Raw genomic sequence first — 27,997 nt, 5'->3', positions numbered from 1 at the left:
TGGCGAAACGCATCCTGGGTGACAGGTTAGCGCGTGTGCGGATGACGAAGCGGAAGTGCCCGGGCCAGAGGCGGGACCAGAGCCCTAAGGGGCTCGAAATTACGGAAGTTTTGGGCGGAGGGTCGGGTGGCTGCTGGAGTTCCTGCTGGATTTACGGCTCGGGAGCTGGGGCTGCCGCTGGGGGTCTCAGAGTCGCCAGCTTCCGCAGGGTTTGCGGTGGTGACCCGGGCGCAACTCGACGGCCCTGCTGCCGGCCTTGTCTGTAGGGGACCCCTCGGATCTCCACCATGGCGTCCACGAACACCAACCTCCAGGTACCGCGGTCTTTCTGGGCCCCTCTGGAGAGCCGGAGCCCCGCGGGGAAGGAGTGGGGGCGGGGGACGGAGAAGCGGCCGCGCCCCTGTCCCCGGCGGAGGAGGGCGGGGCCGCGCAGACCCGACCCGGGCGAAGGGGCGCTTCCCAGTGGGGCCGGCCTTGGCATCGCCTCAGCCTCACGGTCTTTGGGACTCTTGGTTTGCTTGTGAGATTGGAAAACAAAACAGCGGAGTTTGGGCCGAACTGGGCAGATCTCTCCAATCAAGAAGATCTCCAGTCTGTCCACCAGGAAGAAAGGAAAAGGGTTTTTTGTTTTTGTTTATATTTTTGTTATTGTTTTCCCCAAAGCAGTACTCTGGACCAGTTTAGAATAAGGTTTGCCTTCTCAGTTCCTTACGCTGATAAACAAAGATGTCCAGGTATCCGGTGAATAGTCCAAGAACCTTAGGTTAGAGAGAGCCAACACACCATCCCCATTAATTCATTAAGAGTATGTTCTCCCGAATTACTAAATTTAAGATCAGGGAGTATTTTAATCTGTATCTTCACTTTCCCGCACGCATCGCAAAACAAAAACAAAAACTCAGTGTTTTCTAGATACATTTCGGATTCCTAAGATAATGTTAGAAAGCGGTTATTGTTGCTTCATGGAACGGTGTGCATTGGCAAATGTTTGTAAGGCCGCCTCCCATCATCCTTGGTTCGCCCCTGGGGTCCAGAAGGATAACCAAGACTTGTAGCCAAATAGGTTGGTTAGTTTCTTACCAAGGAGTAGGACAAAGTACCCTTAAATATTGGTCTTCTGGTAGTCAAATAGGTATTTGTTCAGTGTCTGATATAAGTAACAATGATAATGTAAACATATTTCCTTAACATAGAATAATTGATTCTGAAGAAATTCCACCCAAAAGAAGGGCATTTGAATAGGGATCACTCCACACCAAGACTGGGAGTAGAGGCTTGTCTAGTGGGTCTTATCCTGAAACTCAACCTAAAAGATTATGAATGATTGCTGTCTTTTATAAAGCCTAAATGCAACCATGGCTCATTTTTAAGAATTAAGAGTAAGCTCACTATTAATATGTATGTATATTTTTTTTCCACAGAGTTTTTGTAGCCTTATATTTTGTAGCCCTATTCGGAAAATGCTGGGGTTTTGTTTTGGTTGTTTTGGAGGGTGGTTAGTGGATTTGTTGTTGATGATTTTGCTTTTGTGAATGTATTCGTTAATTGATAAAGGCTTTCCTGTGGCTATTAAAGATAATTTCATTTGTGGTACTCATCTTTCTTTTTCAACATTTGTAGTTTGATTCTGTAACCAGAATGCATTGTATGTTAATTGGATTGTTGGATGTTCTTCAGTGAGCTAGATAGAGACTGAAAAATATTAAAAGTATAGCTGTGAGAGGTAAGAAGAGGGATGTTGAGCTTCAGTTGTGTTAGTGGTTAGTTCGACTGTGGTTTTTCTCTATCAGACTTTTCAGCTTTCTAACCAAGAAAATTTTGATGAAGAATTGTTAAATGAGTAATTTCCCCAAGGAACAAAATAAAAATCTTTGTAAATAGATGCTTTTAATCTAATGCGGAATGCAAATAACCAAGAAAGCAAACAACAACAGAATGCCACCAGAATTTAAATACAATTCCATAAGATTATAAGAGAATTAGAGGTTAATTCTCATACATCCCAGAAGGGTGTATCTCACTCTTCCTAGGATAGGTAAGACATGTTTCTCGAAGGTGCTGTGATCTCAGATAAGGTAAGCACCAACTGTGATTGGCTCAGTGTGTGATGGGATCTCATTGACTCCTCAGAACAACTCTTCAAGGCCAGCGTTAATCCCGTTTCACAGTATCAGAAACTCGAACTTCTTGAGGTGGTGTGTGCCCAAAGAGAGATGCTGTAAATTAGTGTTGGGGTTAGCTTTGAACCCAGGTCTGTGTGCTGATATGCTTGTGGTTTTCTTTCCCTGTAAAATTCTGTGTACTTGAAGAAGAATGGTGAATGCTTTCCAGGAAGAGAAAAATTGCAGAAATGTAATAAAAACCTTGCAGAGAACATAAAGTAAAATCTAAAGGCGAACCACTCCTAAATGTTTGCTATCCATGTAAAACTATCCCACCCCCATCAGTCTGTCCATCCGTCTGTGTGTGTGTGTGTGCGCACAAGCATGTGCCATAGCGTTTGTGGGTGGTCAGAGGACAACTTGGGGGAGTTTGTTCTCATTTTCTGTTGAATGGTTCCTAGGAATCAAACTTAGGTCATCAGTCCTGGTGGCAGGCAGGTGTCCTTACCTACTCCCTGCCTACTGTGGCAGGTGCCCTTACCTACTCCCTACCTACTGTGGCAGGCATCCTCACCTATTCCCTACCTACTGTGGTAGCTCACTAGCCCCATGCCTATACTCTCTCCCCATTGGAGTGTTTATGCTCCTTCCTTATTTTCATATGTCTGCATGTATTTTAAATTACAATTTATTGTAATTTATGTGTATGGGTATTTTGCCTGCTTTATGCCTGTGTTCCATGTGTGTTCTTAATGCCCATGGAGGCCAGAAGAGGACATTGGATCTCCTGGAAAAGAAGTTATAGATGATTGTGAGCTACCATGCAGATGTTGGGAACTGAATGCAGGACCTCTGGAAGACCAGTGTTCTTAATCCCTGGGACATCTCTCCAACCTCTAAATTACAATGCTTAGTCAAAGTTTTATTTTGAAGGCCAGGTAGAGGCAGGCAGATCTCTGTGAGTTCCAGGACAGTCAGGACTACACAGAGAAAGCCTGTAAAACGTTTTATCTTGAGATCACATGCAGTTTTCAGAAATGATGAGAGGTATCCAGTAGACCCTTCCCCCACTTGCATGTTGTAAAACTGTGACAATAACACATCAGGATATTGATGTTGACACCCTCTGCAGGTTTTACTTATCCCCCAGTTTGACCTGTACTTCTGTGTGTGTTTGTGTATTTTCTGTGCAGTTTGGGAACAGTTTGCTCGTCAAGCCACTGAAGGCTATCTGGAACATTCATTTATGTACAAGTTTTGTGGGAACATAAATCATACCTTTTCTGGGGGATTGTCTAGGAGTGCAGTTCTTTGTTTATATTATTAGCTACATATTTTGTTCAGTAAATACAAGCCAGTTCTCCAGAACTGCAAAACCATTATACGCTCTCGGCATTCTTACCAGCATCGAAGTTGTCATTGGTTTTAATTTTAGCCATTGTGATAGGTATCTGTTTTTTCATTGTGGTTTTAATTTGCATTATTCAAATGACCAATAATGGTATGCCATCTATATGGTCTCATTGATGAAATATATTAGTTAATTGGGTTTTTTAAATGTGTGTGTGCAGCCGTGTCAGGACAGCTTGCAAGAGTTGGTTCTCTTCTACTGTGTGGGTATATTGAATCAATTAGGTTAGGTAGCAAGACCCTTTAAACTGTTAGGTCTTCAGGATCCCTGTATGTGTTCTAGTAGATGTTTCTCTTTGGTCTGATGTTTCACAAGTGTTCCCTCAGTCTATACTGTCTTTTCATCATCTTATCAGGATCTTTCAGAAAACAAATGTTTTAACTGATATGTTTTCATGTTAACATCTTTTCATTTTATACATTGTGCTTTTGGAGTTAAATCTAAGAACTTTTTTCTTTTTGGTTTTGTTTTCTAAAAGTTTTTATTTAAGTCTGTGCTCATTTTGAGTTAGTTTTTCCTGGACATACAGGATTTAAGGCAAGATTGTTTTTGTTTTTTTTGTTTTTTTTTCTTTTTTGCTCCCTCGTGGATGTCCGTTTGCTCTAACTCCATTTTAAGAGCCTACTTTCTCATTGTAGACTTGGTTCTCTATCACTTTTAAATAGTTGCTTGGCTATGTTGGTATGGTTCTATTTCTGGGAAGGTCTTCCTTTTTTAATCTCTACTGAAGGTCTTATCACAGAAGATATGAAAAGGTAGAAAATGAATTTGGGTCAAATCATCAACAAATGCCCCTCAAATACTTTCCATGTTTCTAAAATTTTATAATATTTTAATGACCTTTTAATATTCTTTGATGTGATACTATTTTGGTTTTTAATATCTGTGCTCAGTATCATTTTGGGAACCTTTCAGAACATTAATATCACAATGTTCCATACAGGATTTTATCTCTGTGTTCTGTTTGTGCTTTAGGCAAAGCAGCACCAAGGTTTTTTCAGATGCTTTAAGTTTATTTTATGTGATTAGGTCTTGTGCCTGCATAGTGCCTGTGCACTATGTGTATGCTTGGTACCCACAGAGGGCAGCAGAAGGTGTCAGATCTCCTGAACTGAAATCACAGAAGTTTATGACCTGACATGTGGGTACTGAGAATTGAACCCAGGTTTCCCAGAAGACTAGCTAGTGCCCTGAACCCCTGAGCCATGTCTTCAGTCTAACAGTACTTAACTTTTGAGAATTTCCCTAACTACTCTTAATTAAATCCACTCTGTGCCCCCCACCCCCTTATGTATGTTGCGGGGGGGGGGTGTTATTTGCTTCAAGCTTAAGATTTATGCTTTCATTTTAAGTGTATTGTTTTGCCTCCCTCACACAGAAAGCAATAGATCTTGCAAGCAAAGCAGCCCAGGAAGACAAAGCTGGGAACTATGAGGAAGCTCTTCAACTCTACCAACATGCTGTGCAGTATTTTCTCCATGTTGTTAAATGTAAGGCATGTTCTATTCTCTTTAAACCTGTACACTAGGAGGGGGAAATGGGACATTTCTAAAAGTTGAAATACAAAGCCAAGAGAATTCTAAAAATCTAAACCACCATTAAAGAGAAACTCCTTTCTCCTAGCTTTTAATACTATCAAGCAATGTGCCAGCTGTTGTAATTATTACTTTATATAACAGTATCTTATTGTGCATTCAGTAGAGAGAATTTTATTTTATGGATAGATAATCCAGCTAGATTATATGATTTGAACAACCATTTTCTGAGCATATGTTAAAAGTTATTTTCTTGTAAAAATAGGTAGGGAGGTATTACGTTTATTTAACAAATTCTTATTTGATGTTTATTATTGATGTTTGTTCTGGAAACTGGATATTCAACACTGAAACAAGTACATGAAAACCTGTAAGGTCCATCACCAATCTTATATTTAGCACCATTGGGTTATTAAAAAGTATTTAATGTGAACTTTCCTACTTAATTGTAGGGGAGAGTGTATGTTAAAACGGGGAATGAAATGTAACATTTAAGAGACATGAGGATAGTCCTATGTGTTGCCCATACTGCTAAAGTCCACATTTCAAAACAACTACAATAGAAGCTTTAATATAAAAAAATTACAATGTTGGTAGTCCACATAATGTAGGCAATTTCCATCTCTTTGTATACTTTGAGATAAAGGAGACAAAGATGTTAATAGAAATAGTTAACTATGGCTTATATATCTTTTATATCAAAGTTTTTATTCACTTCTATTAATTTTCTCTGTCAATATATGCAAGCAGTATACAGAGAGTAAATCCAGCTTCCACTTTCCTAACCCTCCAATTCCAGCTTTTAGTAATCCCTACTGTGCAGTCATTGTTGTCTGTTGTCGCTCTTGTGGTTGGTTTTATGTGAGATAAACAGTGTTTAGATGTCTGCAAATGGTTAAGGGAAGAATTTGTAACCTATAGATTGTTACTTATTGATTATGATATAATATTAACTTAGAATAACTACTATTTTGCTGTGAGCTTTTTGTTTTGTTTTGTTTGTAAACTCAAACCCAGTGTTGGCCTCCTACCCTGAGTGGAAAGAGGGCTGATGATCACTGGATACAATGAATTAGAGAAGCTTTCTCCTCCCTCCTCCAACACAGAAGTTCCTGGTTAAAGAATATACCTCTTTGATTCTTTCTCTGGATGCTGAAGAATACCATGACAGAAAACAAGTTAGGGAAGAAAGGCTTTATTCTGGTCTGCATACAGTTCCAGAGGGGATCTGGCCCATCATCGCAGGGAAGGCGAGGCAGCAGGAGTGAGTCCAGCCTTGGTTGGGATCAGGAAGTTAACTGACTACATCTCATCAACTCATGGGAAATGAGACAACAGGAAATAGAGCCAGGTTTTATAAACCTCAGAGTCTACCCCAGTGACATATTTCTTCCAGTCAGGCTCTACCTCCTAAACGTTCTGTAACCTTCCTATATAGCACCACCCACTGTAGACATTTGGATACATGAGCCTGTGGGGGCATTCCATATCAAACCACAACAAATACTAATGACATAGTGTGTCGTTCCCTTCTACAGATGAAGCACAAGGTGATAAAGCCAAGCAAAGTATCAGGGCCAAGTGTACAGAATATCTTGATAGAGCAGAAAAACTAAAGGAATATCTGAAGAAAAAGGAGAAGAAACCACAGAAGCCCGTGAAAGAGGAACAGTCAGGCCCAGTTGATGAGAAGGGGTATGTATGTATTCTAAAGTGTTAGATTTTGTATCCTATAACTTTTCACTTGTGAAATAGGATTCTTTTGTCTAAGCCAGGGATTTTCTAGCCATGGTTCATGGGCCTAAGTGGGTTTATTGCCTATTTCAATCATTAAGTTTTATTGAGACATAGCCTTGCACATCCACTTACATACTGTTATCTCAGGCAGGTTTTTTGTTTGTTTGGTTTTGTTTTTTTTTTGTTTTTTGTTTTTGTTTTTTTTCGAGACAGGGTTTCTCTGTATAACCCTGGCTGTCCTGGAACTCACTTTGTAGACCAGGCTGGCCTCAAACTCAGAAATGTGCCTGCCTCTGCCTCCCAAGTGCTGGGATTAAAGGCGTGTGCCACCACCACCCAGCAGCAGTTTTTGTCCTATAACAGAGTTGGGTGGTTACATAGAGATAGTGTGGCCAGGAAACTGGAAGCATCTACCATCAGACCAGAGTTGCTAGTCTGTGCTGACTGCACTCTCTCTCTCCTACCTTTTTTCAAGGTGTTTTCAAGTAATTGGGAAAACACTACAGTCATGACGCCAGCACACCCCTGACTGTCAGTAAGACAGTACTACTGTAGAAGTGTGTGATCTGTGAATTACATCTGACCTTGTGCACAAAGGGAAAGCGAACTCTAACAGTGTCATTAATTTTTATTTTATGCAAAAGGTTTTTTTCTCTGTGGATTTGTATTATGTCATCATGAAGAAACAACAGCATAATTTTTGAAGCAGTAAGCTCCAGGTTTTGAATGCCTTCCTAGATGCATGAGGTATCAAAAATGTAGAGAGCGTTTAGTGGATTTGTGCCCAACTCTGCTAAGCAGGGAGGACTTATTCTAGCCAGATTTGCTCTTGATGGTCCTACAAATGAGTGCCAGCATGGTTCCAAATCACATTAGGAAAATGAGATTTTTCAGTTGATGTGGCCTGGCTGGATTTGAAACACTGAGGATCTGATGAGTTCTGGAGCCTGTGATGCTCACAGTTCATGTTCTGCAAGGTACATGTGATGCCCAAAGTCATGAGGGAACTAGAGATGGAGCTGTTTAGTCAGTGCTCTCCTTCCATGTTTGTTCATGGTGAAATTTTGCCCATTTACTAGACATTGTCTATTTTAAGGATGGGGGCAGATATAAAAATTAGAGTTAGCTGTCTTAAAGTGTGTGGCAGAGTTTGAAGAAAATTAGAATCTCAGGGTTTTATATTCTCTGTTGAAATACTAGGGAATTTAGGTTAGGTTAGGTTAGGAAAACAGTGTCTGTGGCATGCCAAGAGTATTTTATATTCTGTACATACTAGTTCCCAACATGAAGTGCACGTAAAGGGAAGAATTCATCATGAGCATACAGGGCTTCCACATCTCACAGGCATCTTTTCCATTAGAGACATTGGATCTTCCCTGTCTGCTGGGACACATGCAGTATTACTGAGGACCCCGTAGTCATCTGCTGTCCAGTGGCAGCCAGACAGAGGAGAGTTGATCTTTCTTTTATACTAATTATCAGTTACAAGCAGCCGAACTCACTTTGGCTGATTTAATTAAAAGGAAAGGTGTTCTTGCAGGGATTATTTTATAGAATTTTGAGTACAGAGAATCACAGATGGGTTCCCATCACTAAGAGAAATAATTACCCAGGATTCCATTTGGGGACAGAGAATTGTAAATTCATGCCTGTGGTATTTTATGTTCAAGTAGAGATCTTGCTGTTGCCACCTCTCCCATGAGCCATTACTAGGGCTCAGAAGTACATAGAAGACCTCTGCCTCAGTTTCCTCAGGGCAAACCATGGTCTTCCCTGAAGATTTGTTCTTCACACAAGCAACCTTCACCTTGGGGGACTTCAGGTTTGCTGAGGATGAAGGGAACCTGTATTGAATGATTTGTACAGCATGAGATAGCATGAATAAGGGGTTGGAGTGTCTGTGACTCAGTTCTCAGTAGTTACTTCATCTGTAACTCTGCCATGCTACAAATAACCAAGGCTTTATCACCCAGTCATAAGTCCTGTCAAGTTTTTCAACCCTCTGATATATTAAAATCTAAAAGTTGGTAGGATTTTTCTTCTCTGTATCACTTTTTTACCCAACATTGTAGCAGGAACATTTTTCCATTATGTGTTTCTACAACATTGTTTTCAAAAGCTGTAGTGTATTTTGTGATAAGCCATTATTGAACATAATTATTTTTGTTTTTTTCCACAGTTGTACTATAGGTATGACTGTCCTTGTAGTGAACTTTAAAAATGACCTCAATGTAAATCCCTAGATGTGATATAGCGCTGTTCTAGTTTGCTTATCTACTGCTGTGCTAAAATACCATGAGCAAAAGCAATGTGAGGAGAAGTGATGTCATTTGGTTTAGAAAGTATAGTCCACCGCTGAGGGATTCAAAGGTAGGAAGGACTCAAGGCAGGAGCTTGGCGCAGAGCATGATGGAGGGATGCTGCTTACTAGCATGCTTTCCCTTGCTTGCTCATCCTTCTTGTATCGCCCAAGCTCAACCTGCCTAGGGATGGCACTGCCAGAGTGGGCTGGACCTTCCTATGTTACTAAGTAATCAAGATACTGCCACACAGATGTGCCCACCACACTGCAGTGTGTTCGAGGCAGTTCCTCAGAATCCTTCTTCGAAGGTAGTCTTGGTTAGGTCACAAAAGCTAACCAATACAAGTGGGTTGGCAATTTTTTTTTTTGAATTCCTAAGATTTTCACTAGGAAGCTTTCTCTGTTCTTGTACATTTTTATGTATTGTACCCTTTCTTCCTAACACAAAGTCCTGTTGAGTTCCAGTTTTTGCCTGGTCCTAATGTTTTTCATAGTAGCTCATCATTTTCCTTTCCTTTAAGTCCTTTATAGAGTAGTGTGGGGCACACTCCTGTGATTAGGTTCATGCACAGGTATGTCACGAGGGTGCAGGTGATCCTGACTTTAGCCCACTCTTGTCCGTTTCCAGTGTGTACTTTCCTATTGATTATTTGCCTGTTCTCTGTTTTAATATATTCTTAAAAGCATCATTTGAAACACTGAAGTAAAAATCAATTTTGATGTCAGTGTCTTTTGTTGTGTAAATATTTCAGGTAATCTTTCCTTCACTTTTGCATTGTTTATTAGCAGTGAGTGATCTTTTGCATATATTAAATTTTTTTCATTAGGAATGACAGTGATGGGGAAGCAGAATCTGATGATCCTGAAAAAAAGAAACTGCAGAATCAACTTCAAGGTTACTGTGGATTTCATGTTTAAATTTACTCTTATTGAAAATACTCATGGATTGTCTGCTTGAACAATTTTATTTCCCTCTTTTTCATCAAATTTCAAAAAATGGCTTTAGTTGCTGGTGGGTCATATACTAGATTGGTTCCAGATTAGGATTTAGTCTCAAAAGTTTCTAATAGTTAGGATTTCTTTTCTTCGATAGATTAAAAAAAAATAAAATCTGCCTTTAAAAGGATGCCATCAGGGCTGGTGAGATGGCTCAGTGGTTAAGAGCACTTAGCTGCTCTTCCAGAGGTCCTGAGTTCAAGTCTCAGCAACAACATGGTGACTCACAACCATCTATAGGGGGATCTGATGTTCTCTTCAGGCAGGCAGAGTTGTATGCAGCAGAACATGCATACATTAAATAAATAAAAATTAAAAAAGAAAATTAAAAGGCTGCCAGAAGTTACTGTTTTTCACTTATTTGCACCTTGTAAGCTAGGCAACATTGCCACTGTTGTCACACTACAAGGCCCAAGGAACAGCATGGATTAGGAGTTATAGTGATCCTACTGCCATGGCTGCCATTGGCCTGTGGCTTCATTTCCTCCCTGTTCTTTTCCTCCACTTTCCAGTTTCACAGATATGCTTATTTTATTACATTTTCTTTTCTCTTTTTATCCAATACATAGATCAAAGCCCTTTGATTCTGCTGTCCTACATTATAGTGGCATAATGGAATGGCTGCAGTTACAGATCGGGAACACTCTGATCAGACTTGCCACATAAAAGTTTTCTAGGTTTGGGCAAGTTCTCCAACCTCTCAGAATCTGAGTCCCCATCCTGAAAATGGACATTTCTTGTAGGGAAAGGAAATCAAGGCAATTCAGAGAGGTCTTAGTAAATTCTTGAGGCCTGATGATGAGCTCAGGATATCTAAAAGGGATCCACGTAATTTCTGATTTCTTTAATTGTTCTTTTGTAAGCCAGCTAATGACCTTCCAAGTATACTTTATGCTTAGGCGTGGGTAGTTTGTACTTGTACCATTAAGTCACCTAAAAAATATTTAACTAAAAAGGATTCCCATTTTATATACTCAGTTTGGTTACTAGATAGTGAGAGTGAGTTTTTGTCTGTGTGTATGTATGTATGTGTGTGTGTGCACATGAATGTGCATGTACGTGGGTGTGTATACATATCTACACATAGACTTGTACATATCACGCAGAAGTGTGTGTACATATGTGCAGAGGGATGTGTGAATGTACATACATAAATGTATATATGTGCAGGTGTACATACATGTATATGTGTGTATATATCTATACTTATATATGTACATATTGTAGAGGGTGTGTCTATGTATGTGTGTACATATGTGCAGAGGGCTGTGTGTGTGTGTTGTACATGTATATGTGTGTATATATCTATACTTATATATACATGTATACTTATATATACATGTATATGTGTGTATATATCTATACTTATATATACATACATATTGTAGAGGGTGTGTCTATGTATGTGTGTACATATGTGCAGAGGGCTGTGTGTATGTGTTATACCTTTAACTCTACTACTTCCTTCGCTTTGCCAATATTTCTGTTTTACATTAACCCACTGTTATGTAGGAAAATATTGTAAACCTGGTACATTGAAACCCATAAGCAAGAGAGCTGAGGTTTTGGGGTGTTGGTTTTTGGTTTTGGATTTATTCTTTTATTTCTACTTACGTGTGAGTGTCTATATCTGTATGAATACATGCCGCATGTGAGTGGATGCCCACAAAGGTCAGAAGAGGGTGTCAGATCTCCCTGGGGCTGGTAGTAACAACAATTGTAAATTGCCCAAGGTGGGTTCTAGAATCCAAACTTGATTTCTCTGAAGATCATTGTATGCTCTTAACACTCAACCATTTCTCCAGCCCCTAAGAATAGAGTTTTGTTACTGTTATTTGATTGGTTTGGTTTAGTGTATGTTTGTATGCTGAGAACTTTTGTGGCAATAGATACAGTCCCCGAGAGAACTTTGAGTTTATACTGCTGTACTGTACTGCCCTCCGTGATATAATGCTTACTGTGCACATTGTTGACAGTTGTACACTAAGTAGACTTTTTGACTGTAGGACAAAAAGCTGTTCTCTGTTTGTCTTGCTAGTTTGGGTTTCTCCCTGTACATCTCCCTGTGCCTGGTAAAAAGTAGATCATATATTCAATTTTGAAAATTAGGATTTTTAACAGAGACTTTTGTAAATTCCTATCAACTGTAAATCCAAAGACAACTTTTAAATATAGAAACCTTTGGAGTCTCAGTATGAAATAGTATGAATGGAGCTTTAGCCTTTCTAAGGTGGGGTGTCTCTCTCCATCTCCTTTTAAATACACACACATACACACATGAAAACAGTGTCTCACATAGGCCAGATTAGCTCTAAACTTTCCGTAGCTGAGAATGACCTAGAATTTCTGATACTTCTGTCTCCACCTCCCAAGTGCTGGGAATAGAGGTATGTGCCACCGTGCCTGGCTTTTGACCATCTTTTAACTTAATGGGTTCTTAATGGATTATTATTTTTATTTCTTCCAACCAGGAAGATAGTTCAGTCGGTAGAATGCTTGCCACACAGCATGGTAAGAACCTGAGTTCAAGCCCGATGTACAAAGGCCAGCCACGGTGACATACATCTGTCATCCTAGTGCTGGGGAGGTGAAGCTAGGTGTATCTGTCAGGCGTGCTAGCCTGCCAGCCTAGCCTGCTCAATGAGCGCCGGCTCTTAGACAAGGTGGATGGTCCTGAGGAATGGACCTCGACATAATACACACGTGTGTGACTGTACACATACAAACACATTATCATTTTTAAAATTTCTATTCGTGAAATAGTGTTTTAATATTTTACTTGTGCTTTAGACTATGGGATTTAATATATGATTGTTATTAAGATTTTCTGTTAGGTAATTCAGGAACTTGTTTGATTTTTAATTTTTTTGCATTTATTTAATTTACATGTACATATATGAGAGAGAGAGAGTGTGTGTGTGTGTGTGTGTGTGCGTGTGTGTGTGTGTGTGTGTTATGTAGAGGACAGAGGGTGACTTCAAGCATCTTCTTAGATTATCCTACCTTAGTTTTTGAGACAAGCTTTGTTATTGAACCAGTTCAGCTTGGCCGACAGCCTGTGAACTTCAGGGATCCTCCCATTTCTGCACGCCCCCCACCCCCTACCTCTGAGGTGGGCTTATAGATGTCCACCATTAGAGTTTTTACATAGGTGCCAGGGAGTCTGAATGCAAGACCCTCACACTTGCAGGTGCTTTGCTGACAGCCATTTCGCAGCACAAGAGTGGCTGCTTCTCATCTTGGACTCTTTCTTTAGTGATTTGCAGTAAAGCAGTTCTTACACACTAGAAGAATGGGAACACTTGTAATGGAAATAGCTGGAAGCGTCTTCTAATAAAGTGCAGGCTTTTTTTTTTTTTTAGTAACACTTGCTGTAGTTTTTAAATGTACTGCTTTGAGGAACTAAATCATCCCTTTAAGTAACTTTAATTTTTTTAATGATTCTGTTTAAAAGCTAGACGAAAAGTGGCAAACTCAAGAACTGTAGATGTTTAGGGACACATTTGTCTTTTCCATCATCTGCTCCTGTCTCATTTCTATCCCTTCTGACTTTCCTCTGACTTTTTCCTCTGTCTTTAGTTAAAATCACTGAAGTGTATTCTCACCTGAGAGTGTTAACAAGCGAAACCGTAAACCAGCCCTGCTGGGAAGTACGTTGATTGCCCAGGGCCGTACCCAGCTCTGATACTGTGTCACCTGATCCTTGTGATAGCCTGTCTGTGTTGCTTTGCTAGGTAGGATTAGTGTCATTGCACTGATGAGGCAGCAAAAATGTAGGCATTGAGTCCAGCCCTTAGCTGTCCAGCCACCCACCTAAGTTCCTGCCTCTTGATGATTTCTAACTGCTTCCTCCTTGCATTACTTTAGAAGGTTTTAGTACTAAGACCTTTCCCAGACGACTTTACGCTGTGGGTTTTAAATGTTGCTTTCTAGCTTGCTGAACTAGTCTTCCTCGGTTGAAAGATGACCCAATATTTTGCAGGTGCCATTGTTATAGAGCGACCGAATGTGAAGTGGAGTGATGTTGCTGGTCTCGAAGGAGCCAAAGAAGCTCTTAAAGAGGCTGTGATTCTGCCTATTAAGTTTCCTCATCTGTTTACAGGTGAAATGGCTTCTTATCAACTTTATTTAAAAGAAACCAGTGGCTAAGGTAGAGCACTGAGTTTTGACATTAGTAAATACATCTTCCCAGATATATTCCTGTTCATGTCTATATTTGTAAGTATTCATTGCAAAATCTAATTGTCAGCCAATAAGGCTTAAGGTAAATCAGTGGAATGCTACATACTCATTAAAACACAGTGAGCGTATTCATATTAAGAAATTTAAGCCCACATGATAATTTGTTGAAACATGTCCACATCTATTATAAGTATCAGAAAACAAATTATAAAAAACGTAGAGTATGAGTCCATGTTTATGAAGTAAATATGTATTCTTAGAAGTAAATGTCTATAGACTTTAAAATGCCAGTAAGGGCCTAGAGAATACAGTTACAGGTTAACTTTACCCTCTGAGTTTTATCTGAATTTGTGCAGTAGTCACGTGTTAGTTTTCAAAGTGTTTCCAGTTTTTAAAAAGAGGAGTTAATTAATTGACTGCCTCAGATGGAGTGCACATCCTGTAGGGACAGAGAACACCATCCTTAACCCTCTGAAGAGAGGTCTCCTGACCCCAGCACCTGGGGATATGATAGCTCTGGTTCTAGCTGCAGCGTAAGTGACCATCTGCACTGTGCTGAACTGTTTTTTCATGTCCTTTTTGTGACTGGTGACCTCTGTGCCTGTGATAGGACTGTACCCACAGTCTAACACAGAGGTGTTTTATTTTTGTTTTGAAAACAAGTTGGTTCATGTTGCAAACTGAACAAGTTCAAACATTGATGTCACAGAGAGCAGATACAGCAAAGAATCTGGGCTGCATCTCACCTACCTCACTCTAGGGGGCTGCTTATAGCTCAGTCCTCAGGACACACAGAGGGACATGGAGGACCCTATAAGTCAATGTGTCTGTGTACTGGCCTTCCAGCTCAAGGTAGCATGGCATTTGCCTTCCTGCCTGCTTCTTCCCCAGAGACTTCTAACAGAATAGATTTTACCTGTATTTGAGCTTCAAGTTTTCTTGTTTACTTTTACTTGATTATAATTATTTTTAAAACTACTTACTATCTATGATGAATGAAAGAAGTGTCTATCAAACATATTTAAAAGGTAATCACTTAAAAGTACATATTACCTAAAATCATTTCCTATCATACTAGTGTTCTGTGCACCAACTGAGCAGTACAACATTGACTTAGAGTAGTGTGCATTTAAAAGAGAAAAGTGGTAAAATTCTGAAAGTCAAGTAATATTAATCTAGTTTTTCATTAGTTATCTAGGGACAGACAGTTCTACAGACACTAGGTACCTATCTGCAGTTTTTGTAGACTTTTAAATTTATTCTATACATCATGGTGTATTTTAGTCAATACTATAATTTCTGATTAGCCAAATTAAGGCACAAAAGGTTGATTTCCTATCCCCTCATTTCTTTTAAGCAGAAGTAGGATTTACAATAATAGCTCCCATATCATTACCCAATCTTTGAAGCTGCTGATGGTAGCACTGGCTTGTGCTTCCTGGTAAATCAGGAACTCCTTAGAAATCACAAGTCCCCCAGACTGTGAGTTCATGCCTTGTCCTTCCTCCACAGGTGATAGAAGCAAGTCTTTGCAGCAGCCCTGCTCTATGGCTGCAGTTTTCCTGTATTAGTCTAGTTTTGAGCAGTACTCTTTAACTGAACTTTCTCCCTGGGGAGCAGAGATCCTTTTGTCCATCTGTTTCTCACAGTGTTGTCTCCATACATTGGCTGAGCAGATGAATGAGCAAGTAAATGAACTTTCTGTCCAATGAAGCAGTGAATGCACTTCTGATAATGTTTCTAGAAGAGCAAGTTATATGCACTGAAGACATATGTTAGACTTTTTAAAGCTATCTTTTTATTTTACTGATAGCTTTCCAATGAAGACCTTTTTACAGTATTTTTCAGTGTGGCTAATGTCTGAAGTAAGTGAAATGAATAGTCTTGAAATTCTCATGTCTTTTTTAATACAATTGTAGGAAAGCGGACACCTTGGAGAGGAATCCTATTATTTGGACCACCAGGAACAGGAAAATCTTATTTGGCTAAAGCTGTTGCAACGGAAGCAAACAACTCAACATTTTTCTCAATATCTTCCTCTGACCTTGTGTCTAAGTGGCTAGGGGAAAGCGAAAAGTGAGTGGTGCATTGAAAGTCTTTACGTTGGTCCCTGGAGGCTACGGTAACTTAGGCTGTCTGTGGTTAATGGGTTTCAAGTACCTTTCCTAAGAACTCGGGGGCCAGGGGGAGGGAGCATGTAACAGTAGGTATTCATCTCTTGGTCAAGCTCTGGACCAGGCTAGGAATTTATTTTGTAGGAAAAAAAAATAGTAAGTATGTGTATGCGTTTGTCCGTGGTCATGTGGGTGCTTCTATAACTCAGTGGACCGTGTAGTTGTAATTTATCATTCTCTACCCCGACAGCATGACTAGGCCTTAGGTGTGCATGGTTCTTAGAACTCCTGTGCATTGCTTTGATGGGGGCCTTTAGTGCCGTTCAGGAGCTGAGCTTTACTTACTCTTCGCAGACTGGTTAAGAACTTATTCCAGCTTGCCAGAGAGAACAAGCCTTCTATCATCTTCATCGATGAGATTGATTCTCTGTGTGGTTCCAGAAGTGAGAATGAGAGCGAGGCTGCACGGAGAATTAAGACAGAGTTCCTGGTTCAAATGCAAGGTAGGATTGTTGGATTCTAAGACACTTTCCAATTCTTTTTTCACTATTAGTGGGAAAGAATTTAAGCAGAATTTCTCTAAAATGTTATTATTTCCATTACTGTTTTTGTTTTGAGAGAAGGTCTCACTGCTTAGCCCTGACTGGCTGTTAACTTCCTACAGAGACCAAGATAGCCTCACAGTGATCACCTGGCTCTGCCTCCCTAGCACTGACCTCTGCACCATCACTCCCTGCAGGAATCTGTCATGTTTTAAATTATCTTACAGGATTCACAAATGTTATTAGTAAGGAGATTAATATCTCTACTAATTTACCAGGCGCTTCATGAAAGAACAATTTGAAAAGAATATTAATAGTATTTGTCTGTAATTTAGGGTATTTGCTTCTTCAGATGATTTGACTGAGACCTGTGCAACATGGTTCTTGTTTAGTTAAAGGTTTTGTAAAGGTGAAGATGAAGCACGTTACTGTTATGTAAAGCACTGCCGTTCTTAGTGGAACATACAAACGGGGTGTGTGTGTGTGTGTGTGTGTGTGAGAGAGAGAGAGAGGGAGAGAGAGTTTTTCTTTTTTAGCTGCAAAGAATGAAATTGGGTCATTTGCAGAAAAATGAACATAACTAGAGATAATCATATTAAACAAACTAAGTCACCCTCAGAAAGACAAATATCTTATTTTGTCTTACTTGTAGTTCATAGATTCTATGACTATGTAAACTTACAGGTATCTATATGGTATCAAAGTTAAGTCAACTGCCTTGGGGAACAGAGGGGGCTCATGGGAAGGGAGAGATGGGATGCTGCAGGAGAATATGCTGAGTGCCTTCCATGCTTCTTTAAAAACATCCCTCTGCAGCACTGTCATCCATAGTGAGGATGCACCAGGGACTCTAAAAAAGAAAGTACCGAAGTAGTACTTTAAATATTACCTATTTTAATGCAGGAGTTGGTGTGGACAATGATGGCATTTTGGTTCTGGGAGCTACAAATATACCCTGGGTTCTGGATTCTGCAATTAGGCGAAGGTATGATGATAGATAAACATCTTATTGCTAACTTTTGGTGTAGCAATAGATGATAATTTCCCTTTCCTGTATAAGAATTTACTCTGATGGCTTTTTGAAAATCAATTATTGACTTCTAGCCTTTTTTGTGTCCTTGTGTTGGGCAGGAGGAATTGCTTATTTGTGTGCCTGCTATAATGAAAATAAGTGCTCTCTATACTGGGGCCTTCCACTTTGGAAAGAACATTGCTTGGCATCTATGCTTAGCTTTATTTTAGTAAGTTTAAGAGGAATGATGCTTCAAAATTGACAAACAGTTTTGTATCTCAGTGAAAATCTTCATATAAAGTTTTGCAAAATGACTTCTTGTTGTTTACTCTGTAACTCAGGGATGTACCCTGACTCAGAGCATCCCCCCTACTTCAGCCTTCCACATGCTGGGATTATGGGCATGAGCTACCCTGCTTGCCTAGGAAGATAGATTTTTAGTTGTAAAAAATAAGAGATTTATGTCTGATATGGGCAAAGTAGCAACCACCTGAATACCAGCACTTGGGAGGAGACAGGAGAGCCAAGAAGTCAAGGTTATCCTTAGCTTTGTAGCAAGTTCCAGACCAGCTCGGACTGTGTGAAACCCTGTTTAAAACAATAGCAAGTCTTCTTTGTAAAGATGCAAGTTCAGCTATAGGAGCAGTATGTAGATTGTTTACAGCTCCTCAGCTCCCTGAAGCATTCTTTAGTTGCATAGTAAAAAGCAGTTCAGTACATACCACTTTTATCCCCTTCACTTAGATAGCACCTGATACCTCCAGAGGAAATGTGTTAGGTAGGTTAGAAAGCCTGATTCCAAAGGAAGGCCAGCTAATAAAGGTAAGGTAAGAAAAACGTTTAAAAATGTCACTGCCCCAGGGGGTCTGGAAAACTGTCTCTCACTGCTTCCTCTCAGTTTCCAAATGCTTGAATTTAATGAAGGCAAGTAAAAATAGTAATTACGTATAGTACAGGATTATTCAGAATGAACTCATAGTAAGAACATTTTGTATAATGTCTATTTTGAAAGATTTTAAGTAGTTTTACTATTTTGAATTTAGAGAATTATGGTAACCCTTATTTTGTATTATGAATCATTACTTTTCATCACAAGTTCCGAATGCAGTCTTGTAAGATGTGCTTTTATGCTTTAAATTCCAGACATAGAAACAGCCACAAAGGACCCAAAAGTTGTGTGAGAAAGATTAAACCCCTCAAAATTTGTTTCCTGACTATTTTGCTTCTAATTTTAGTTTTCAGTATATTATAGATAGTCTTCCCTCGAGGTAGGTAGGAATATGTGTATGCATGAAACACTTAAATATATGTGCATTTAACTCTGATCTTATTCACCCTATCTTAGTATAATAAAGACTATCCAACTAATCATGTGGGATTTTTCTAAACATGCTAATTTTACATTGAAATTAAGCCTATATGCTTTACATCATCTGTATAATTTCTTTTATTTTAAGATTTGAGAAACGTATTTATATTCCTTTGCCCGAAGCCCATGCCCGAGCAGCCATGTTTAGACTGCACTTGGGCAGCACTCAGAACAGCCTCACAGAAGCAGACTTCCAAGAACTTGGGAGAAAGACGGATGGCTATTCAGGAGCAGATATAAGTATCATTGTACGGGATGCACTTATGCAGCCTGTGAGAAAAGTTCAGTCAGCTACTCACTTCAAAAAGGTAAGAAGCATTAATTGACCCTGTCATGTACTTTTTAAGTGAAACTTCAGGACTGTCCCTGGCTTATTTTCCAGAGAAGTTGAAATGGCTTCAGTGTTGTATGATAATGTAATAAATACATTCCTGCTGCATTGAAAATATTTTCTCCAGTGAAGATTATTCACGGTCCTAAAGATCGTGGTTTTTTAAGAAGTAATGTGAGGCATTTCTGAGTCATTCTGGTGGAAGTGCAACAGCTCACATGGATGAGAGTCTGCTTTGGGCATAGCCAGAGCAACTGGGAGCAGAATCTGCTACATTTTCACCATATCATACAAGTAGATCCAGTACATGCTTAGCCTGGCCTTTCTATGTCCACACTGTCAGGCACTGTGCTGTGTCAGAGAGGAAACAAGAGGTACAGTGTTAGTAGTGAATCTGGAACTTGGGTGCTAACACACACAATTCCGTGTATTGTAGTTCACAGAGGCAAAGGTATGATGGAGTGTATTTCAGAATCTGAAGTCACGATTGTCAGCCTTTCTGTCTTTCCCATAAGAATGCATTGAGCTATCTGATTGGGGTACCACTTGGTGAGAAGATAATAGTCTTACTATATAATTCTTATTGTTGTTTCTTAAATGGAGATAGCACTCTTTGAAGAATTACTGTAAGGATCTTGTGAGATAATGTTTACACACAACACTAATGATAGTCCCTGACTATTCACTGTGTGCCCTCCTCAGCCATTTCCTCACTAATGTGTAGTGCTTTTGTACAGTAGCAGCTTGTTAGAGAGAAATGCAGTTCAGGATTAAATATATGCCATAGCCATCATATTTTCTTTTAAATTCCCTTTGCACTTAGAAACTAAATTCTTAGGACCTCAGACTTTTCTTACCTAGAATTTGTTACTTATTTCTACATATCGGTACCAGGGACCTCATATGTGAACATGAAGCCAGGTCTTAATATCATAAAGGTTAAAGCAAGCATAGGTTTAAAAATCATAATTAGTAATGTATCTTAATTGTACAGATTAGTGACTTCACTGTGACATATGCATCTCGTGGATATGTTCTTTATGATCTCATTAGCTTTAACACTAGGGCTTTGGATTACCATCTGCAGTAGATATTTCCATGTTTCCATCCTTCTACTTTTGAAAATGTTACAACTAAAAGAACAGACATATTTGCCTGTTTATTTCAATTATTGGTACAGTGTCTAACATACTAAGTCTGAGCCCAGAGTTCAGTCAGGATGTAATCAGCCAAAAATAAAGACAGAAATCCCTGGTCTCATGCAGGTTGAGTAAAAATATAGACATAAACTAAATGTGAGTGTGTATACAGTAGGTTTGTACACAGTTAAGGAAGCCAGGGTATATTTTACACCTATTCCAGTCTTGAAATAAAGGTGATCATCATGAAATAGTCTTGAAAGCAACCGTCTAAATATATATATATATATATATATGCTACTTTGTAACAAAGGTTTGTTTTCTAGATATTGCTAAAATCTTGCTTTAAGTTGCGTTTCATGAAGTCACATAGCCATTATTAAGCATGTAATTTTATTTCAGTCCTAGTTTTATATTGCTGTGATGAAACAATATAACCAAAAGCAGTCTGGGGAGGAAAGGGTTTGTTTATTGGCTTACAGGCTCTGATGATACTCCATGGTAAAGAGAAGTCAGAGCAGGAACCTAGAAACAGAAACTGATGCAGAGCCATGGAGGAGTACTGCTCAGTGGCACTCCTTTCTAGAAACACAGGACAGCCAGCACAGAGGTGATAGCTCCCACAGTGGGCTGGATCTTCCCACTCAAGTCATAATCAAGAAAGGATCCATGGACTTGCCTATAGACCATCTGATAAAAGCATTTTTCTCAATAGAGATTTCTTCTTCACAAATGATTCTCCCTTATGTCAAGTTGCCAAAAAGCTAACTAGCACAGTGTGTGTATGTCTTCTTAGTTCCTTTTCTATTGCTCTGAAGAGACACCATGACCAAGGCCAAGACAGCTTATAAAAGAAAACATTTAACTGAAAGCTTGCTTGTATTTTTCAGACGGTAATTTCATGACCATCATGGTAGGTAGCATGGCAGGAGGCAGACAGGCACGGCACTGGAGCAGTAGCTGAGAGCTTACTTCTTATTGGCAAGTTTCAGGCAGAGAGAGCTTGTCCTGGGCTTTTGAAACCTCCAAGCCAAACCTCAATGACACACTTTTCCAACAAGGCCATACCTCCTAATCCTTCCTAAGCCCTCTGCCATCTGGAAACCAAACCTTCAAATATATGAGACTGTGGGAGCCATCCTCATTTAAACCAGCACACGTGGGTTTTTAAAGTTTAAGAGAGAGACCTAAAGATTGAGTAATTTAAGACTAAATAATCCTACACAATATCTCAAGCTTTCTTTCAGGCATGGAAAAGAGCAACTTGGGAGAGTTTTGTAATGTTTGTTTTGGTCTATAATGTAACTACCACTTAATAAGCATTACAGGAAGAAAAGGGTAGCCAGAAGGAGCTGTTTCTTTTTCAAAACTTTTCTTTTTAACCCTAGTTTATTTTTCCTCATATATTCTATTTTTCCTAGAGTAAACATTTTAAATACAATCTAAAAATTAATGTATTTTGCCGCAGACTATCCCCTTTTTGGGTCTCCTATCTGCATGAAATGGGTCTCTAGTTGCAGGTGCACAAGGAGTCGGTGAATGAATGACAAACAGAAGCTACACACAAGATTGTGTAGAATCTGAATGCAATTTGACAAATCAAGCATCAGACTTTTATTTTGTTTTTGTTTTTGTTTGTTTATTTTGAGACAGGGTTTTTCTGTGTAGCCTTGGCTGTCCTGGAACTCACTTTGTAGACCAGGTTGGCCTCGAATTCAGAAATCCGCCTGCCTCTGCCTCCCTCTGCTGGGATTAAAGGAGTGCTGGGATTAAAGGTTTGCGCCACCACCGGCTGCATCAGACTTTTTATACTGAAGAAAATAGAGAAGTTAGGTGACACATCGGCCAGGTACAAAGAGGTTACTGGATTCTTACACAAAACAGAGGAATGCAAACACGGAAGGACTGGCAGGAACCAACTGGGATAAAATTCAGTGTTTAACAACTGGGATCCAAAACAGCTCTATCTAAGGTCCACTTGATCTTAGAAGCTAGGGTCAAGGGCTTCGTGCCCTTGCCATTGTTCTTATTCTAGTCTATTGTATAGTCCACCTTCCCCCTAGACCATTGTAAATACTTGTGTACGGGTGTAACTCAGCTATCTATAGTTCTAAGTATCTACTCTGGTTCCTTCTTAGATCACAAACTTCCTTCTTCCTAGATAATGGTAAATTCCTGTGTAGGGCATTGACTTAGCTATCCATGCCCAAGGACTGCCTAGAATCTAGCTTAGCTATATGTCAAAAAATCAATCCTTAGGAGCACTGTAATAAAGCAATATTAAGGGAAAGCACACAGATCTGTTTACCAACTAAAGCAAGGACATTGGAAAATTCGTTATACAGGATGCCACGATTCCAAGAGAGTTTCCATGAACTTTTCGCCTTGGGACAGTGCCCAGGTTTTCGGCGCTTGTCACTGCTGGAGTGGATGTAGCAATATTTTTAACTTTTCTGTTAGTGACCACAATCTTAATTCTTATTTCATTTACTCAGATGTATTCAAGTTACTATCATTACAGGTTCGTGGACCCTCAAGAGCTGATCCTAACTGCATTGTAAATGACCTGCTGACACCCTGCTCTCCGGGAGATCCTGGGGCTATTGAAATGACATGGATGGATGTTCCTGGAGATAAACTCTTGGAGCCAGTTGTTTCCATGGTGGGGCATTTTAAATTTTTATACACTAATTTGTCATTTCATTTCTATAGCACTAGAGAATGTTATGATCAAGCTACTGTATTTAATACTTGAAGAGAATTGTATTAATTTTGTTTACATGTAAAAATAATTATCTAAAGGTGTGATACTTGTGTTAATGAAAAGGTTGTATTTTGAAAGCACAATTTTCTCTGACTTTAAGTCATCCACAAAATTCTCACATATGTTGCATAAAATATTGTTAGGACTTAAATAAAATATGAGTTTTGCCTTTGAATCGCACCTGTTTAAAAATAACCAGAAACATCAACTCTTGTATGATAGTATTGATAGAAAGTATTGTTTTGTTTTACTTTCTTAGGCTGCATAGAAAGTTTAAATCATGGAGTTCTTTACATTTTTAACTGAAAACATTAACCTTTTTCTCAAATACTGTATAAGACTTTGGGAACATTTTTTTTTTTTATTGTGTGTACGTTTACATTGTAGAAATTAAGTAACTTCACAGGTTTATTTTGTAAGGTGTATCTTTAGAGAACTATGGTGCTGCAGAAATCTGTTTGGTTACTGATGAACACCCAGTGTCAAACAGCTTTGGCCTTAGCTGCCAGTTTTCAGAGTGCTTTGTAGCAGGCTGGACAGGAGCATCAAGAGAGGAGACTGATGTGCTAGTGAGCAGACAGTCTGCTCTGTGTGTGTGTGTGTCTGTATAAGGACACAGACTCAGTACTTGTCTGAGTATTCAGAAGTCCCGTTGACTGCAGTTCTTCTAAATGAGATTATTGTTTTAAGTTTTTATGTTCTGTGCTGATTTGAAGAATTCAGAGTAACTTACAGTGGTTCCTTTTTTCATTTGTGATGTAATTTTATAGGAAATGTTCATTTTTAATGACTTTCTGATGTTAGTGTATTTTCACCATTTCACTCTTAGTTTTAACTTTAAAAAGTATTCTCATTGCTGTTCCATTTAAGTACAGCCAAGTGACTTACAGAAATATATTTTTGTAGTAATAAGGAGTACAATTTAAAAAGGAATATAGTGATACTACTACAAAATGTAGTTTATAGTTTTCATCGGAAGGAGTAGAATAATGTAGAGGAGTTTACTATTATTGAATGCTAATAGTCTTGACTTTCAGAATTCGATACTTTAGTTATAGAATTCCACAGAGACTGTGCTAAATTATCAATTGCTTGTGCAATTACCATTTTTCTTCTGGGTTACAATTGGTGTGAAATAGACCTCTTGTTGAAGATAAAGAGTTAGACCAGGAGTGAGATGGTGGCTGGACTGTGGCCTGTCTTTGTAGGAGGTAGTGAGCATGGTAGGTAACAAGGGAGCAGGAGGAGGAAGTTGCTGCTAGGAGCTCATAACACAGCACATTTTCCTAGGCAACTGTAAATTCACAACGAAGAAGGACATTTATACTGTATTGAGTCCATTGTTAATGACCTCTTTCTTTTCTCTGACAGTGGGATATGCTGCGGTCCCTATCCAGCACAAAGCCAACAGTCAATGAGCAGGACTTGTTGAAGCTGAAGAAGTTTACAGAAGATTTTGGCCAGGAAGGCTAACACAAAGACAGCAAGAACATGTTTATGCTGCATTTCTTCTCTTTTGTAGGTATTTTGCCTTTCTTGGATGACATTCAGATTATTTCCAGCAAAACTCGTTTACCCAGGGAAACATACATGTCACTTGAGTGTTCCTAAAGTCTGTGTTGTCCTTTTCCTTCACTGTCTGTTAAATTCCCTAATTCACAAACATTGTCGAATTGTAAGGAAAGCAACAATGGTATGAGTAACAGCAGAGTGGGGGCATCAAGGAGCCTCGCCCGGCTTCATGGACAGCAGCTAGGAGTCTCATGAGTACTTGTTCAAAGAGCAAGGCCTTTTTTCTTTTCTTAAAAATGAAATTGAAACAGGGCTAAAGCTAATGGTATATAAATGTCTTGAAAAATCTTTAAGCATTTTATCAATGTAAACTTACTGCTTTATTAAGAATTAAGAATGGTGGAATCTTTACTCTCAGGGATGGGCAGCAAAATGCAGAGCACTGATGAATTTGGGGTTTGTGGCACAGCCAGTGCTCCTGTTGAGTTTGTAGTGGGCTAGTTTCTCCTGTATAGATTAAAGTGATTCATTTAAAGCAGTGGGCTTTTATAACTCCATGACTCCTTCCACTGTGCACTCGAGACTTTCTAAATCAGTAGTCATCTTTGCCTTGTCTACGTCAGTGTCTTTTATAGCCAAGATTGACCAAAAGAGGTAGCAAACAAGTATGCATTTTTGGAGAATTGTCATGAAATACTGTAATGGGAAACTTTAATAAGAAAATGACTTTCTTCTGGACTTTGGGATGTTTCCTGTGGATGATGTGGGTATGTGTGTACATATATATACATAATTTTTTAAATATTAGCGAGAGTCATGTCTTTCACTTTTAAGTTCAGGGAGCGGTTTGTTCTAACCACACAAACATTCTCAGTGTGGTATTTCATGGAGCTTTAGAGACAAACTAATGTCTCATTACATAATGAAATATAAACATACCATTGTGTTATTTTAATGTCTTCAAATACATGATCTGAGGGTGTATGTCACATACTTGTGTACCAACTCTTAGTTGTGCCTTGGACATTTGCATTGCCTACCTGCAAACAATTACTAGGTTAACTAGAATTGCTATGCAGTTCTACCTTGCGAGTGCTACACGGTAATTGCATTTTAAAGTATATTTGCACATTTTACATGCTATGCTATTTGATTGCCTTTGGGTTTTCTGTACAGACTATTTTTGTTGATATTCAATGAAAATTATAGGCTTGAAATAATACTGTTCCTATGTGAAGTAAATTACTATAACCTACTTTTGGCTATCTTTTATATGTTTTTTTATTTTGGGACCTTCTACATAGGAGAAAATGTCTAAGTTGGATAGATAAAAAGAAATAATTTATATTTATTAATGAGCATATGTGAAAGAGTCAAGTGTAGAAGTGCACACCTATAGTCTCAGGACTTCAAAGCTAGCCTGGGTTCCATAACAAGACACTGTTTTTAAAAGAACATTAAAATTATGCTCTTCCACAGCTGCTGTGTGACAGCTGTAAGTTATATTGGCAGAATAATACTGAATTTTTTCTAAATGAATTAATTTGTGTAGCATCTTAGTTGTTGAATTAAATTTTAATTAATAGATCCCACTTCCAGCCTCAATGCTTAACATTCCCAAAGAAAGACACACAGAGAGCTTTTATATTTTGATATGCCTTAAACAGTGCAACAGCTAGGCCACTTGCAACCTCCATGTGGTTAATCCACCTCCCACTGATAGTCTTGATCTATCACTTACTACATTCTGTACTCTACCTTCACTGCCCTGGGCCTAGCTGGGTAGCCATCTGGACCACACTGTCCCAGTTCCTACATGGCCGCTATGCCTCCCTGTCCTCCACTCTTCTCAGACATGGTATCTCCTCTCCTCCACACTCTCCAGGCATGGCAGATCTCCTCTTCCTTCCTCTTCCCTAGATTTTAAGCCCTAGAATCCTGAAGTCCTGCTTTTGTCTGCCCTTCCCAGCCATCCTCTGCTGGCGTCTTTATTGACCAATCAATACCAACTGGGGCAGGGTCCCCCAGTGCAGACTCTCTCTTGCAAACCATTTTGGGGACCCAAATTAACATAGTACAAGCAGCATTAGGCCAAATCCACTGCAGTCAGTGTTCCATTGCTGTGAAGAGACACCATGGCCAAGGTGACTCTTAAAAAGGAAAGCACTTAATTGGGTCTTGCTACAGTTTCAGAGGTTTAAACAGTTGTCATGGTGGGGAACATAGCATGCTGGCAGACATGGTGCTGGAGAAGTAGTTGAGAGTTCTGTATATCTGCAGACAGCAGGAAGAGAGCCACTGGACCTTGCTTGAGCTTTTAAAACCTCAGCACCTAACTCTGGCGATATACTTCTTCCAACAAGACCACACCACTAACCTTCTCAAGTAGTTCCACTCCCTGATAACTAAGTACTCAGATATATGAGCTTTGGGAGCCATTCTTATTCAAACATGTAATTTGTGAATAAATTATATATAAACTGTTTTTGATAAGTCTCTGGTCAATGAGAATTAATATAAATTTATTTAAATACACTTGAAAGTGAGAATTTTTGTGAATCCAAAGTTCAAAAAAATTCTATATAAAATTGGTGAAATATATGAACAAATGGTAATAATAGTGTTTAAAAGTGAATGCTTTAATTGCGCTTAATTTTTTTTTATAAGCAAGGTCTTAGCTGGCTGGCTTGAAACTCAATATGTAGATCATGCTGGCTTTGAACTCACAGATAATCCCACTTGTTTCTGCCTCCCAAGTGGTAAAGGCATACACTACTATGCTTAGCCCCTCATACTTGATTTTTATATATCCTTTAAGACCTCTGTGTTGCTGTGACTTGGAATTATTGCTCCATTCCCTAAATCTATTTATAGGGAATAGATTTATTTATGTAATCTAGTATCTTTACATTTCTGGAATGGTAGGATTTGCTTCATAAGCCATTTTCA

The 27,997-nt window shown here is 39.1% G+C and overlaps 1 protein-coding gene across 1 annotated transcript; it reads left to right on the top strand.

Annotated features, from left to right (window-relative positions):
- Nucleotides 1-40: 40 nt before the first annotated feature.
- Nucleotides 41-26,303, top strand: Vps4b (vacuolar protein sorting 4 homolog B). Its single transcript, XM_021169137.2, has 11 exons — nucleotides 41-314; nucleotides 4,892-5,003; nucleotides 6,587-6,743; nucleotides 9,915-9,982; nucleotides 14,066-14,185; nucleotides 16,185-16,341; nucleotides 16,734-16,882; nucleotides 17,825-17,906; nucleotides 19,391-19,610; nucleotides 23,294-23,434; nucleotides 24,908-26,303. Exons 1-11 carry the CDS (start codon nucleotides 288-290, stop codon nucleotides 25,007-25,009), a joined length of 1,335 nt encoding a protein of 444 aa, XP_021024796.1. The 5' UTR covers nucleotides 41-287; the 3' UTR covers nucleotides 25,010-26,303.
- The last annotated feature ends 1,694 nt before the right edge of the window (nucleotides 26,304-27,997 follow it).

The sequence above is a fragment of the Mus caroli genome, unplaced genomic scaffold, assembly GCF_978045245.1.
Source record: "Mus caroli unplaced genomic scaffold, Mus_caroli_1 scaffold_1, whole genome shotgun sequence".
In the NCBI taxonomy this organism is placed as follows: Eukaryota; Metazoa; Chordata; class Mammalia; order Rodentia; family Muridae; genus Mus; species Mus caroli.
The sequence above is the reverse complement of the archived record's forward strand: the minus strand, read 5'-3'. Positions and strand labels throughout refer to the sequence as shown.